This window comes from Populus trichocarpa, chromosome 8 (assembly GCF_000002775.5).
Source record: "Populus trichocarpa isolate Nisqually-1 chromosome 8, P.trichocarpa_v4.1, whole genome shotgun sequence".
Lineage (NCBI taxonomy): Eukaryota > Viridiplantae > Streptophyta > Magnoliopsida > Malpighiales > Salicaceae > Populus > Populus trichocarpa.
In genome coordinates, this window is record NC_037292.2 from 4,626,064 (window position 1) to 4,639,069 (window position 13,006).

A 13,006-nucleotide genomic window follows, 5' to 3' on the forward strand; every position below is an offset into this window, starting at 1 on the left:
ACACTCCTACTACTCCACAGTACTATTTTATTTCAATGGGCCAAAGTCTCTCTCTCACATGCCCTAACCGTGTGTCACCACACCACAGTTAGTTACTACCGTTTAAAAACAAAATGAGGCCCCACACGCAACGACGCTTTGCCTCTACACCACCACGGCACCCTTGTCCCTCCACTCCACCCTCACCACCTCTCCGCCGCCTCTTTCCCTCCAAAACAATTTCCCTCGCACACCGCTGCCACCTCAGCGTCCCCGATTCTCCATGCTCCAGTCAAACTCAAACCACCACCAGACGCCGCCAGGTGTTGCTCACTCCTCTCCTCGCTCTCGGCGTTTCAATCCTCCAATCCGCCGCCTCCAAAGCCGAGGTAGCCAACAAAGAACCGGACTCTCCGCCTCCTCCTCCGCCGCCGGTGGCGGCGGAGAAGAAGGCGGAGGAGGTGATAAGTTCGAGGATTTATGACGCGACGGTGATCGGGGAGCCGATGGCTGTCGGGAAGGATAAACGAAAAGTGTGGGAGAAGATAATGAATGGTAGGATTGTGTATTTAGGAGAAGCAGAGCAAGTGCCTATAAAAGATGATAAAGAGTTGGAGCTGGAGATTGTTAAGAATTTGAAAAAACAGTGCGATGAGAGGGAGAAATCAATTTCTCTTGCCATGGAAGCTTTCCCTTGTGACTTGCAGCGCCTGCTAAATGAATACTTGGATAAAAGGTGGTGTATCTTCCTTTTCTCACCATTTATTGTATAAACATTATTCTGAGAAATCAATAATAGATTATTCACGTTGATGTTTGTGAAATTTGGTGGCAGGATAGATGGAGAGACATTGAAGGGTTACATGACGCACTGGCCGCCGCAAGGATGGCGGGAGTGTGAGCCTTTATTGAGTTATTGTCGTGATAATGGAATTAGAATTGTTGCTTGTGGTGTTCCGCTTAAGGTAAAATGAAATTGCTTCTTTTGTATATCCATCAAAGTGTTGAATAATGCTATCTGCAAGTTTTAACACATCGGTTAATGTTAGTAATCTATACTTATTGAGTGTGACAGCTTGTTTTTTGTCGATTTATGGATCATTTGTATTAAAGGAAAGATAATTTGTTTGTTTCGTTGGTTCTTTTGTTAGCTATTGTATAACATTGGAAGAAAGTTGCGTTTTTTATGATTTTACGGTAAAATCGCTGTATTTTATGTGCATCAAATACGTCGGACAATAGTTGCATTGCCTATTTTTTGAGTGTATTATCAGGTTTTTGTTTCAGGATTTGTTGGGGGTGTTTTATATTTAAGTAGTAAACTTTTGGTTATCCTTCTTCTTTCATATTGAAGTGTTTGTTTCACTTAGTTTAGTTTGTTAGTTTATATATCAGTCAGAGTGTAAAATGATATATTGTCATGGATTTATTGATCCCTGTGGCATGAGTAGGTTCTGAGGACTGTGCAAGCCGAGGGCATTCGTGGGCTTTCTAAGGCTGATCGTAAACTGTATGCTCCTCCAGCTGGTACAGGCTTCATCTCAGGATTCTCATCTATCTCACGTAGATCAACTGATATGAATGCTCCAAAGCAATCTGTTCCTTTTGGACCTAGCTCGTACTTATCTGCACAAGCAAGAGTAGTTGAGGATCATGCCATGTCTCAAATTATTTTGCAAGCAGTTATAGATGGAGGAGCCAATGGTTTGCTAGTAGTGGTGACAGGTGCAAGCCATGTAATGTATGGATCCAGAGGGACTGGTTTGCCAGCAAGAATTTCAAAGAAGACACAGAAGAAAAACCAAGTTGTTATATTACTTGATCCTGAAAGACAGTTCATACGAAGAGAGGGGGAAGTCCCCGTTGGTGATTTCTTGTGGTATTCTGCTGCCAGACCTTGCAATCGGAATTGCTTTGATCGTGCTGAAATTGCTCGAGTGATGAATGCAGCTGGTAGGAGGCGAGATGCCCTGCCTCAGGTAAGCTGAAGGGTGCAATATAAGAGCTATATTTTTCCTGTTTTGTTCTTGAAATAACAACTCTAGGACAGAAGAAAGGTGCAAAAATGTGGTTACTTTGCTGAGTTTGCAAGTTACCATTATTTTCCAATCATATTTTTTCTCACACAATTGCTGTCTCCTCATGGACATTCCTTTCCTGTTATTTCATGAAATAATATGCTGCTATACTCATCAGGACCTTCAAAAAGGACTTGATCTTGGTTTGGTATCGCCAGAAGTACTGCAGAATTTCTTTGATCTGGAGCAATATCCTATTATTAAGGAACTCACTCATCGTTTCCAGGTATACTTACTCTCTGGCAGCAAAAACTTTGTTCTCATTAGAATTTTTTCATTCTTACCGTAAAGCTTCTCGACATTATCATTTGCTTGATATAGGATGCTGCCTAGTATACCAATTGATGTTAGGGAAGGTAATGTTGTTGGGACTCACTTGACCATAGCTCGTTTAAGTGTGCAGGGTTTCAGGGAAAGGCTGTTGGCAGATCCCAAATTCTTGCATAGATTAGCTATAGAAGAGGCAATCTCAATCACCACTACTCTCTTAGCACAGTATGAGAGGCGAAAAGAAAATTTCTTTGAAGAGCTTGACTATGTAATTACAGATACTGTCAGGGGAATAGTTGTTGATTTTTTTACCGTGTGGCTTCCTGCCCCAACCTTGTCATTCCTTTCTTATGCTGATGACACAGCAGTCCCTGACAGTGTGGATGCTTTAAAAGGTCTCCTTAAGTCCATCCCAGATAACGCATTTCAAAAGAATCTTGTAGGGAAGGACTGGAATATCAGTCACAGAGTCGCATCTGTCATTGTTGGTGGTGTGAAACTTTCTAGTGTTGGATTTATTTCCAGTATCGGGACTGTTGCTGCCTCAAATCTTTTGTATGCAATTCGCAAACTCATCAATCCAGCATTGGTTACTGATCAACGAACTAAAAGATCACCAATACTCAAAACAGCAGCTATCTATGGATGCTTTCTTGGAACATCAGCCAATCTGCGGTACCAGGTAGAGTTACTTGTTGCTGTGAAAAATGGACCTGTTAATTACATTTTTTGCATTGCAAATTATCTGACAAATTTATTTGGGCATAGATTATTTATTGTTAGTTCCACTATAAGGTCGGGATAAAAAGTATGATGGTGAAAGCTCCTTGAATATCTGGCTTCCTTCCTATTGGGAAGAGCATGTAAATATGGCTGTATACAAGGAATATGGTCCTGGAAAGAATGGATTATGTAACAATGAAGTGATTTTTCTTTTCTTCTCTTTTCCAATGGTTTCATCATTATCTTTTTAATCTCACTGCAAGTTAAGAGCTAACAGTAGAGTATGCTGAATTTCAACTGTTGTTTTGAACCACATACTGATAGTTCATGTGAGTTGATATCCAATTTTCTCTCAATTTCCATCATCACCTTTAAGAGAAATTGCTGTTCATGACCTTCCAGAGTCTGAATCTGCCTCGGCTTCTAGGTTACCATGCATACCTAGCTTTTTTAGAACCTTTGCCCAATTGCTTAAACTAAGGCTGTAAATTCTTAAATGTCTGCTATAGCATATAAGTTTGATTTAGTGTTGCGCCTTCATTCTGAAATTTACAGTCCTTGAAAAGCATGGTCTGTTATTTCATTGGTCAATATGATAAAATGAGCTAAACAACTGGTGCAGCACTCCTGCAAACATCGAGCTCCCAGCTTCCATGTCCTTGCTCTGCTGCTTTTATAAGGGAAGCTATGTAGGCTTAGTATTACAGGCTTATAGCTGTCTCTATAAGAAGATTGAAAAAGCATGCACATGGCATTTCCGTAGCTGATATTCTGTAGGATTTGGTAAATTATTTTGCTTGAGCCTTTTCTTTTTCTTGGTTATTGCAGATAATTGCTGGAATCGTCGAGCATCGAATCTCTGATGAATTTTCTTCTCAAACTCTTCTTGTAAATATGCTGTCATTTATTGTTCGGACAATTAACTCCTATTGGGGAACTCAGGTTAGAATCTTCTTCATTCACTACAAGTTCCACTTGGGGTAAAAGCTATATTTACTTCTTTGTAATATCTTTTTAAGCCATGCATCTCTTTGAAATCATGTAGTCAAAGATACTAAGCATTTGCATGTACTTATCTGAAGAGAAAGGCTTCTGCAAAAATGGTAAGCCATTTATAAACTAAGGGGATTTATTTCATTGGTATTAAAGTGTGGAGGTGTTTCATTTGGGGTGATTTAGTTCACGAATATCTACTTGGATGGGCCCCACCAAAATCAAAATCATCAACAAAATATCAACAATGGCATTCAGACCATCAAAATCAACAATGGCTTTGCATTCCAGTGTTTTCTCTTTTTTTAGCATGAACTTGACTTTGTCTTTTGCCTTAATTCCTGCAGCAATGGGTCGACCTTGCACGCTTTTCAGGACTGCAAAGTCAGAAGAGTGAACCACCCTCTTATCAGACACTGGATTCTCCTAGTAATGCTGCAATTGGATGTAATACCTTGGAAGATACCAATATTGATGAAATCAACAATCAATGAGGTGATGATTCTACTTTCATATTTTTGTACTACTTTGTAAAGCTTTCTTCCTGAGCTGCTGAGAGAACTGAAAGGAATAGATTTCAATCATTTACCTCTTTCATGGCCCTATTGTAATTTGTTCAGTATAATTCTTTGAAATTTTGGCAAACATGGCGTAGGCACACTAGATTTAGCTGCATATTGTATATCGATTGCGCACTAAATTTAAATTTATGCAATAAATTCAGAAATATAGCATGAAATTATTTCTCCAGAGAAATGAATGGCATAATCCTTAGGCAGTTTGTTTTATTTTACTGTCTATTTCACTAAATATTAACTTGAAAGTTCAGGGATTTTCTTCCAAGGGAAACTAAAATGTTGTTTTTATGGGATTTTATAGATTGGATTATCAGTCCAAGGTTATGGGTTCTAGTTTGGGATTTATTTGATGAACTGTGGGTGAGCGTGGGAGGTAAGTCCATCTGGTCTAAGGTCACGGTTCCTAATTTAGGAATATAATTGATGAGCTTTGGGTGAATTTGGAAGGTGCATAAAATCATAATTCTTTGTAGTTTATAGAGAAACAACGGTATTTTGATAACTTGGTAAAATTAGAATCTTCTATGAAATTCTGAAGCTTTCGTGTTTACTATATGTAAGGTTCTAAGTAGGGTAAGTTTTGGTTGGGATTTTCCTGCTTGGGATTTTGAATTTGAGTATGAAAGAGCAGTGAGTGTCAGCTTACCTATGTGCCGGGGTTATTTTCTTAGATTTCATAATGAAATAGTGAGTGTTTTGATTTGCATTTGAGGATGGGTATGGAATGCAAGTTTTTGTTCTCTCATCTCGTTTACTCTGTCTTGTTTCTTCTATGGTAATCTCCAAGTTACTTTCTGTCCTTGCTTAAGCCTTGAGTGTAAACTACTAGAGATTCTTATTCCTGCATGTTTTCCTACTGTTCTCAAGTAATTAAATCATTAGAAAAAAAATCCTAAATTTCTGACTTAAGCTACCGCCACAGGGACCCCAAAACTTGATTTTAGAATTCCAACTCACAGTACCCTTTTTTTCTCGTGTGTGCCAAAGATAGAAATGTGCAGCCCACAATCAGTGGTAGGGGAGTTAATATAGTATTACCACGGACAAACTGAATTAGCCACCACTACAAAGATGAGGGGCTACTTTGGTTCTGCCAGCATTTTTTTTTTTTTGACATAGGATCTCAAAATCAATGGTTATGGACTTATGGGAGTTAGCATTAGTAATTAGCGGGGTAGGGGAAGTGTATTGCCACCGGGGACTGAATTGGCTACCATTACAAAGATGAGGGGCTCCTTTGACTTTTTTTGTAATGGGGCATTTTTTTAAACTCAAATATGCTAGACGGAGGATTTGAACTAGTAAACTCTTCACTGCCACTAGATTGGAGGCCGCCATTTGTTTGGCATCATATCTCACCTAGTATATAAGTGCAAACACACCCTTAAAACTTTATTATTTGACTTCAAACTTTGCAATCCTCAAACCTACCCAGCAATAACACACTGCCATTTTTAGGGAGCATATAAATCCAAACTTCGTATGCCACCTGGTAACTGTGAGGTACAGACATAGCAAAGCATTGGTGACACATCTGCATATCCAATAGGATTGGTATTTGACATTCCGTGTCATAGAAGTTAGAGAACATGTAGCTTCTTATTTTAACATATTGGATATTTATATTTATTTATTTTGATTGGAAGGAGAGCTTAAAGCCCTAGAACAAGAAAACTACAGGGTACATTCTTGGAAAAGAAATCCCATGTCTTCTAAGAGAGAATTAAAACAACGTGAAGGAATAGACTTCTACATCAAAACTTAGACTCATTCAGATTCTGCTCTTCGGTCATCTTGTCTTGTAGCATTTGCTTAACCTTTTCTAACGAAAGTTCTAGGTTCTTCAGCTGCATCAGAATTTTTTTGTGGAACATTAGATTCTGTGTCACACATTCTTCAAAAAAGAAGAAAGAAAAATAACTAAAATCTTAAAATTTAGGTGACCATGATAATAAGAGTATAGCAAATTTACCTCTTGTTTGGCAAATCTATTATAGACGAATAAGCCACTAAACAGGTCAGAGCTGTCTTTCATGGTGCTCTCTTTCTGGGAAGAAGAAAAAAGAAAAGACTTCTTTGGTTTCTTTCTTCACTTTGTATTATTTACGGTCTGTTTAATGACAAGGATACAGGGGAAAACAGAGTTGATGAAAATTTGAGCAATTGAGCATACCAGATGAATCAGTGTCTCAAAACCTTTTGTGCTCATAGATGTGGGCTTGACCTCCATTTCCGATAAAATCCTATTACATCGGAAGAAATTCAAGCTTAATTGTGGTTTTTGTCTAGAATGTTTGAAGGCAGTAGTTTTACCTCCCAATTGTGTGAGTAAGAAATTGACTCCGTGCAGCTACCATATCATGTTCTTCACAAGACATTTCCAGCATTCTACAACCCTGGTCAACAAAGAAACACACATTTTATAGTTATTGCATTATGGAATGGGGAATATATCGAGGATGCAATCTTATTGAAAATGCTGGGTCGAAAGCTCGGTGGAGTTTTGTCTCCCCCACCCCCGTTTTTATCAATAGGTTTCCTTCAGAAGAAAAGTGAAGGCGTATGGCAAGCATTTTGCTGTCTTCGTATGTTCAGTAGCTATTCTTTTATCTGTTCAGAAGTGGCCCAGTGACTAATAAGGATAACTCCTCACTGGTCGAGTTTTAGTTGTTTCATGTTCGTTGTTTTTAGGATAGAGATGTTAAGAAAGTAGCCCGTTTAACAAGCATATTGATAAAAAGGTTGTCTCTTGGCTAATGGTTATCTCTTGGGTCAAGTGCTTACTGATATACATGGCTTATAAGTCGCTGATTAGGCTGTTGTTTAGCAGCAACTAGTAACATCTATGCCAGCTTAGGCCAAAAGGGAGAGTTATCTTGGTGGTGTTGTTAGGTTACCTCAGTTTCGAAAATTCGTAGAAAACTTGAGCACGTAGCTTCGTCCTTTATTCGAACTCTTTCATACATAAAAGCAAGATCTTTCCATCCATTTTTCCCACTCTCCGGCCCAAACATCGGATGAGTGCACAACACATCCAATTCCTCTGGCAGTACCTGAGCAATTGACATGCGTGCTTGAATACTCGCCAAGATAATAACATCAAAAGGAACATATCGTATTTTAACTTCAATATGGTATGATGGAAATGACAGTATACTTTCAATAGAATATCTCTCGGGTACTCTTTGACTGAGAGAACATCCACAAAGAGAGGTGACCGTTTCAGGCAATGTAGTGGCATTGTATTGAGAACCTTCGATAGGGATAGGATTGATGTACAAATCAAAATGACATCATTATTTGCTTCAAGAAATGTGCCCGTGTCCCTAGCAAAGCATAAGCAGAATTATAAAGACTGCATGTTCAGCAACAATTCTTGCAGACATTTGTGTGTTTGGATGTGTGCTAACCTGAAGAATGAGATGCCCAAATCTTGGCAGAGGGAAGAATGATCGGAACGAGAAGTTGCCCGTAAAGTATGCCCTTGTTTGATCATGATCTTTGCCAGGAACTGTGCAAAGGGGCCAAAGCCCACTATACCTATTTTCAGATTTCTGGAAGGCGAAGAAGAAGAAGAAGAAGAAGAAGAAGATGATGATGATGAAACAGCCATGTTGTTAATGGAGAGAGATAAGGGAGGAGGGGGGGAGGGGGGTTGTGTTTAAATGAGAGGTTTGGTTTCGCGCGGCTTTCTAACAAGAGCCGTAATTGACTGGGGAAGGAACCTGGACGTTTCCTTTATTGATAATTGTGGGCCCTGTGGCTCCTGTCATGCATGATGCATCCTCCATTTTGACCGTTAGGAAGCAAGATTCGGATCGTGCTGGTTCCTGAGTTTCTTCTCAACCCAGTGAGGGTTTTTGCCTCCCCCCTCTCAGCGGCTCAAATTGATGAGTCATCACAGGCCCAGGTTAGTTATCTCTTTTTCTTTCTTTGCCTGAAATGGTCACTCCATATTCTTGACAAATCACGTTCACCAATTAATACTTGACAGCAACATTCATCTTCTCTTCAACCCCGAATGACGAATACCCAATTATCTTCTCGTATATATAAAGATAGAATGACACTGAATTTTTTTTTTTTAATATGAATGTCCGGACTAATTTTATAAACCTTAAAATTAATAATAATATAAATTTTTTATAATTTTAAAATTTATAGAATTTGAATGAATGAAAAATAAATAACTCTAGCTTAGTGATTCAAACCTCGACATCGAAACTTCTTTATGCATCCCTGATGTCGAATGTGAGCAAAATTGTTTATGAATTCACACTCGTTGGGCTATATTTGACACCTGCATACGAATTTACTTGTCAATCACCGCAATCTGACATCTGAGAGTGCACCGTGAGTTGGATAACAAAATAGGTTTAGTGCAAATTTTGTGGGGCGGACGTTAAACGAAAATTATACCCAATTGGACCTCTATTCGGAGTCGGACTGGATTCTTTCATTTTTAGAGCGCGCCCTGAATTGATTCTGTCTCAGACTATAGAGATTCAATGGCAATTGATTCCTTTATTTTAAAAGAAAAAAAGTCTCGTACTTTAAAGTTAAGAATCTAATTTTAATTCATATCATTTACTTAAATCTAAAATAAATTCTTGAGTGCTAAAAGATCGAAAAGGGAATTGAAAGGACACATTTCTAAACTAAAAAAAGAAGAAGAAAAGATAGACAACTAACAAAATAAATAAATAAATAAACTAAGAAACATGAAATAGAGAAAAAAAATATATGGAGGGCTGTTGTTGGCAAATGATGCCTATAGCAGCCCCAACTCTCCTTTTTTTTTTAAGATTTGAGAAGGATACATCTCCTTCATGATTTTTTTTTTTTACTTTATGAGATATAACATTTTTTTTAATCTCTGTTTATTTTGATGTGCTGATATTAAAAATAATTTTTTTAAAAAAAAAATATTATTTTGATGCATTTTCAAGTAAAAATATATTTTGAAAAGCAAGCGCAACCACACTCACAAACACGCAATTAGTTAGATTCATTCATGTTTAGAAGGCTTCTGATCCAAATTTACTTGGATTCATTTTTGGATTAAATGATTTAAATGGGGCAAGAGAATAAATGTTAAGCAATTATATTTTTATTAATTTCACCTCGCCATAAATAATTCTTCATTTCGAATTTGCTCATCTAGATTTAGCAAATTCAGTTTTTGCTTTTCTTCTCGCACAATTTGTATAAAGAGAGTAATGGTGCATGTGAATTTAGGCGTGCTTGTTCTTTTGTCTTGGGCCTTGGCCCCCGGATGCAATCTGCACCCAGCGAGAGAGAAAAAAAAAAAAAAACGTTTCTTACTATTATCTAACAAGTGAAGAAGAAGAACACAGGATCAGAGCAATGACGTGTTATCTACTACGCAGATAAGAGGTAAAGCAATTTAGTACAGAAACACCACTCACACCGCTACACGTCAGTTTTCTTACTTTTGATATTACCCCACTTGCTCTCTTTTTTAAATCAAATATTACTAAATATTAGTTCGTGGATTGCATAATCCAATGTACTACTCTCTGAGGCCAAAACAAGGTGCAGTTCATTCCATAAAAAAAACAAAGAAGAAGAAGAAACAAAAAGAAAAGGAGGAGGAGCACGTGCCTTTTAACAATGCTTTTCTTTCTTTGGGGTCTTTTTTTCAAAAACAAGGTGCGGGGTATTTATATTTCTGACTTCTGTCTTTATTGTTTGGTGACCTGCCCGTAACGTTTAAATTCTGCTGTTCCGGTCATATAAAAAAAGTGTAATTGCTAGTGACTTGAGATAATGTTGTTAATAAAAGATTAGTTTTCTAAGGATCTCAACAAATACTAATATTTCTTGCTGTCCAGGCAGATTTAACTATATGATCTTGTCTTGACAATGATCCGAGTAATTCGGAATATATCATCTAATCAGATTATTATTATTTTGTTGTCATTAGATTAATATTATTTAAGAAAATATGATTATATAATAAGCTTTTATTGACAAAAATTGCTTTAAATGTACATTTTATATTTATGTTTCGAGTATAATAACAATTTTCTTTCATAACTAGAAAAAAAATGAACATTTTACATACATTTAATTGGAAATAATGTTCCGTTTAAATGTTAATTTTAAAAGATCTAATTTTTAATATACAAAAAAATATTAGAAAGCACTTGTTTAAAAGGAAACAAAATAGCATTTGAATATATTAAAAAAAAATGTCATTTCTGCAAATAGAACCCGAAAGAAAGGCTATTTAAAACCAACCCTTGCTATATAATCATCATAGTTTTTATAGAAAATATCTTTTCTTATCCTTAACAGGTCTTCTCTCTGCATCTAGTGATACCCACCTTTCACTCATCTCTCTCTCTCTCTCAGCTTTATTTCAATTGGCAATGGAGATAATGTCTCACAGATCAGCATCAACATTAAATCCCAACGCTCCGCTATTTGTACCGCTGTCATATCGAACGGTGGAGGATTTTTCCGACCAATGGTGGGCCCTTGTCCAGTCCTCCCCTTGGTTCCGAGACTACTGGCTCGAAGAACGTTTCTATGATCCCGAATCTGACCCTTCATTCTCTGATATTTACGATTCTTTCCTCCCCGACGATCTCTACTCTCTCTTCTTCGACGACCCAATTTACGACACTATCAAAGGTAAGTGCCGTCCTAGAAATTAAAATATCCGTGGTAACTCGCCCGAGTCGCCAAGTCTACTCTCTAACTCGGTTTTCTTTTCTCTCTTTTTGTTGCAGGGGAGGAGGAGGAGGAGGAGGTGAAGGGATGCAACAAGGAATTGGTTTCGCTTGGAGTGATGAAGTGGAAAAAGGGTCGAGTTGATCGTGCTCAGGCACCGAGGTATTTGGAGAAGGCACCCAAGATAGTGAGTGTGAAGCTGAGTCCAAGGACGATTCAGCAACCGAAGTAGAGTTGTGTGACTCGGCAAGTTTGAGGATAACCCAGTTGGTTGTTTTGTATAGAATCACTCTTAGACTTTGAATTCTGTTCTTGCTGTTTCTTTTATCTGGGTTTTTCATGTTATTGTGTAGAAAAAGAAAGCGCTTTGTAGAATCTTAGCTTTATTCGGGAATAATAAAGCAAATGAAATCATAAGCATTTGATTAAATCCAGTTTTTTCATGCTTGTTTTGAGCTTGGATGGCCTTGGACAGAGAGTAAATTTGATGTGATTCTAATAGGGCATTGGCATAATTTGTAAGGTAATTTAATTTATAAACAACTAGTAGAGCTAATTAATAAAAAGGAATTGCATTGCATCGAGCATCAGTAATGCCTTTGTTATTGCAAAATAATAATAATTATAATTGAAGGAAGACGCAAGAATTGGAATTAAATGACAAACTAATACATTTTTGCTTTAGTGGGTTGCTGGGGCCGAGTATAAGCTAGCTAAATTAAGCCATCTACTCAAGCATAGAAAATGAAGCAACATCAGTTGACCATGTTGGTTTTGATCCTTTGTGTGATGCATTGAAGGTAAGCTGGAATTCTTCATGGAAATAACTGATTATCTTTGCAATTTGTTGCTCCGACAGAGCTGATTACATTGTGGTCTCATAGTTTAGCAAGTTAATTTTATCTACCTTGGCCATCCATGTGCTTGCTTTCTTCCCAGTAACACACGCACCGCGACGTTAATGCTTCAGTACCTGTTGATAAAAAAGAAAAGACATCTGTTAAAGCAAATTCTACTTCTTTAGGAAACGAGGAAGGATACGTAACTGGTACAATGTCAAAGTTGTATGGTTTCTTTGTATGTTCTTGATGGTTTTCATGAATCTATCAATGTTTGATTAAAAAAAGAGAGTTTCTATTAGGGTCTTATTACGAACCCTGCTTATATAGAGAGGCAATGTTGATGGCGTTTTTAATGTCACAAAATCAAATGCTAGAAATATCCTCGGAAGCAAGTATATCCCCTATCGGCCCAAGCTCTGGCAAATTCATCCATTCTGATAGGTTTGATAGAGCTTCTGGCTCTGTTTCATGGCAACGACCTGCCAAGATAAGGTCGTAGTCTGCCAAAATTGATAGAACTACGAGAAGATTCCAGATCCATCTCTTGCACTATCCTCTATGAAATTGATATTAGCACCGCTTGGCATTTCTGTTCTAACTCTCCTCAAAAACTCTTCATCATACACGCTCGCATAACTGTTGGATGAACTCTGGGGGTTTTTGGCCGTCCTTAAGGCAAAGGATTGTGCCTCCCTGTCATGTGCGCCTCCCGACGAACAGTATGGCTAGCCGATAGATCTTTGATGTGGCAAGAATAGAAGACAAGCCGATGATTCTATGTCGATCAATAAGAATACCTATAGAACAAGGGGCCCTTTCCAGTGCTTTGATATTCAAGTTCCTC

General features: G+C 37.8%; 3 protein-coding genes across 4 annotated transcripts; 2 read left to right on the plus strand and 1 right to left on the minus strand.

Annotated features, from left to right (window-relative positions):
* Positions 1-4,782, plus strand: LOC7462105 (protein RETICULATA-RELATED 6, chloroplastic). Of its 2 annotated transcripts, none has more exons than XM_024607416.2 (7): positions 1-715; positions 815-944; positions 1,431-1,958; positions 2,176-2,283; positions 2,461-3,009; positions 3,879-3,992; positions 4,391-4,782. In XM_024607416.2, the coding sequence occupies exons 1-7, from the start codon at positions 114-116 to the stop codon at positions 4,535-4,537; spliced, it is 2,178 nt and encodes a 725-aa protein (XP_024463184.1). In that variant the 5' UTR covers positions 1-113; the 3' UTR covers positions 4,538-4,782. The 2 variants fall into 2 exon arrangements, with proteins under 2 accessions (XP_024463184.1, XP_024463185.1); XM_024607417.2 differs by having other exon boundaries at positions 551-715; positions 820-944.
* Positions 4,783-6,217: 1,435 nt separating this feature from the next.
* LOC7472451 (arogenate dehydrogenase 1, chloroplastic) lies at positions 6,218-8,319 on the minus strand. Its single transcript, XM_002312154.4, has 7 exons — positions 8,032-8,319; positions 7,779-7,947; positions 7,519-7,674; positions 6,935-7,017; positions 6,795-6,864; positions 6,594-6,668; positions 6,218-6,468 (listed from the first exon to the last, which is right to left on the minus strand). The coding sequence occupies exons 1-7, from the start codon at positions 8,232-8,234 to the stop codon at positions 6,376-6,378; spliced, it is 849 nt and encodes a 282-aa protein (XP_002312190.3). The 5' UTR covers positions 8,235-8,319; the 3' UTR covers positions 6,218-6,375.
* Positions 8,320-10,884: 2,565 nt separating this feature from the next.
* Positions 10,885-11,750, plus strand: LOC7462106 (protein EARLY RESPONSIVE TO DEHYDRATION 15; the record flags this gene model as incomplete). Its single annotated transcript, XM_002311216.4, has 2 exons — positions 10,885-11,281; positions 11,380-11,750. Coding segments are annotated over 2 exons (570 nt in total), but the record flags the coding sequence as incomplete, so codon positions are not given.
* Between the last annotated feature and the right edge of the window lie 1,256 nt (positions 11,751-13,006).

Coding starts and splice junctions, on each gene's coding strand:
- LOC7462105 (XM_024607416.2), top strand. CDS start 114: ATGAGGCCCCACACGCAACGACGCTTTGCCTCTACACCACCACGGCAC. Junction 945..1,430: donor CTTGTGGTGTTCCGCTTAAG/GTAAAATGAAAT, acceptor TGGCATGAGTAG/GTTCTGAGGACTGTGCAAGC. Junction 3,010..3,878: donor CAGCCAATCTGCGGTACCAG/GTAGAGTTACTT, acceptor TGGTTATTGCAG/ATAATTGCTGGAATCGTCGA.
- LOC7472451 (XM_002312154.4), bottom strand. CDS start 8,234: ATGGCTGTTTCATCATCATCATCTTCTTCTTCTTCTTCTTCTTCTTCT. Junction 7,948..8,031: donor TTGGGCATCTCATTCTTCAG/GTTAGCACACAT, acceptor ATGCTTTGCTAG/GGACACGGGCACATTTCTTG. Junction 6,669..6,794: donor TTGAGACACTGATTCATCTG/GTATGCTCAATT, acceptor TCTTCTTCCCAG/AAAGAGAGCACCATGAAAGA.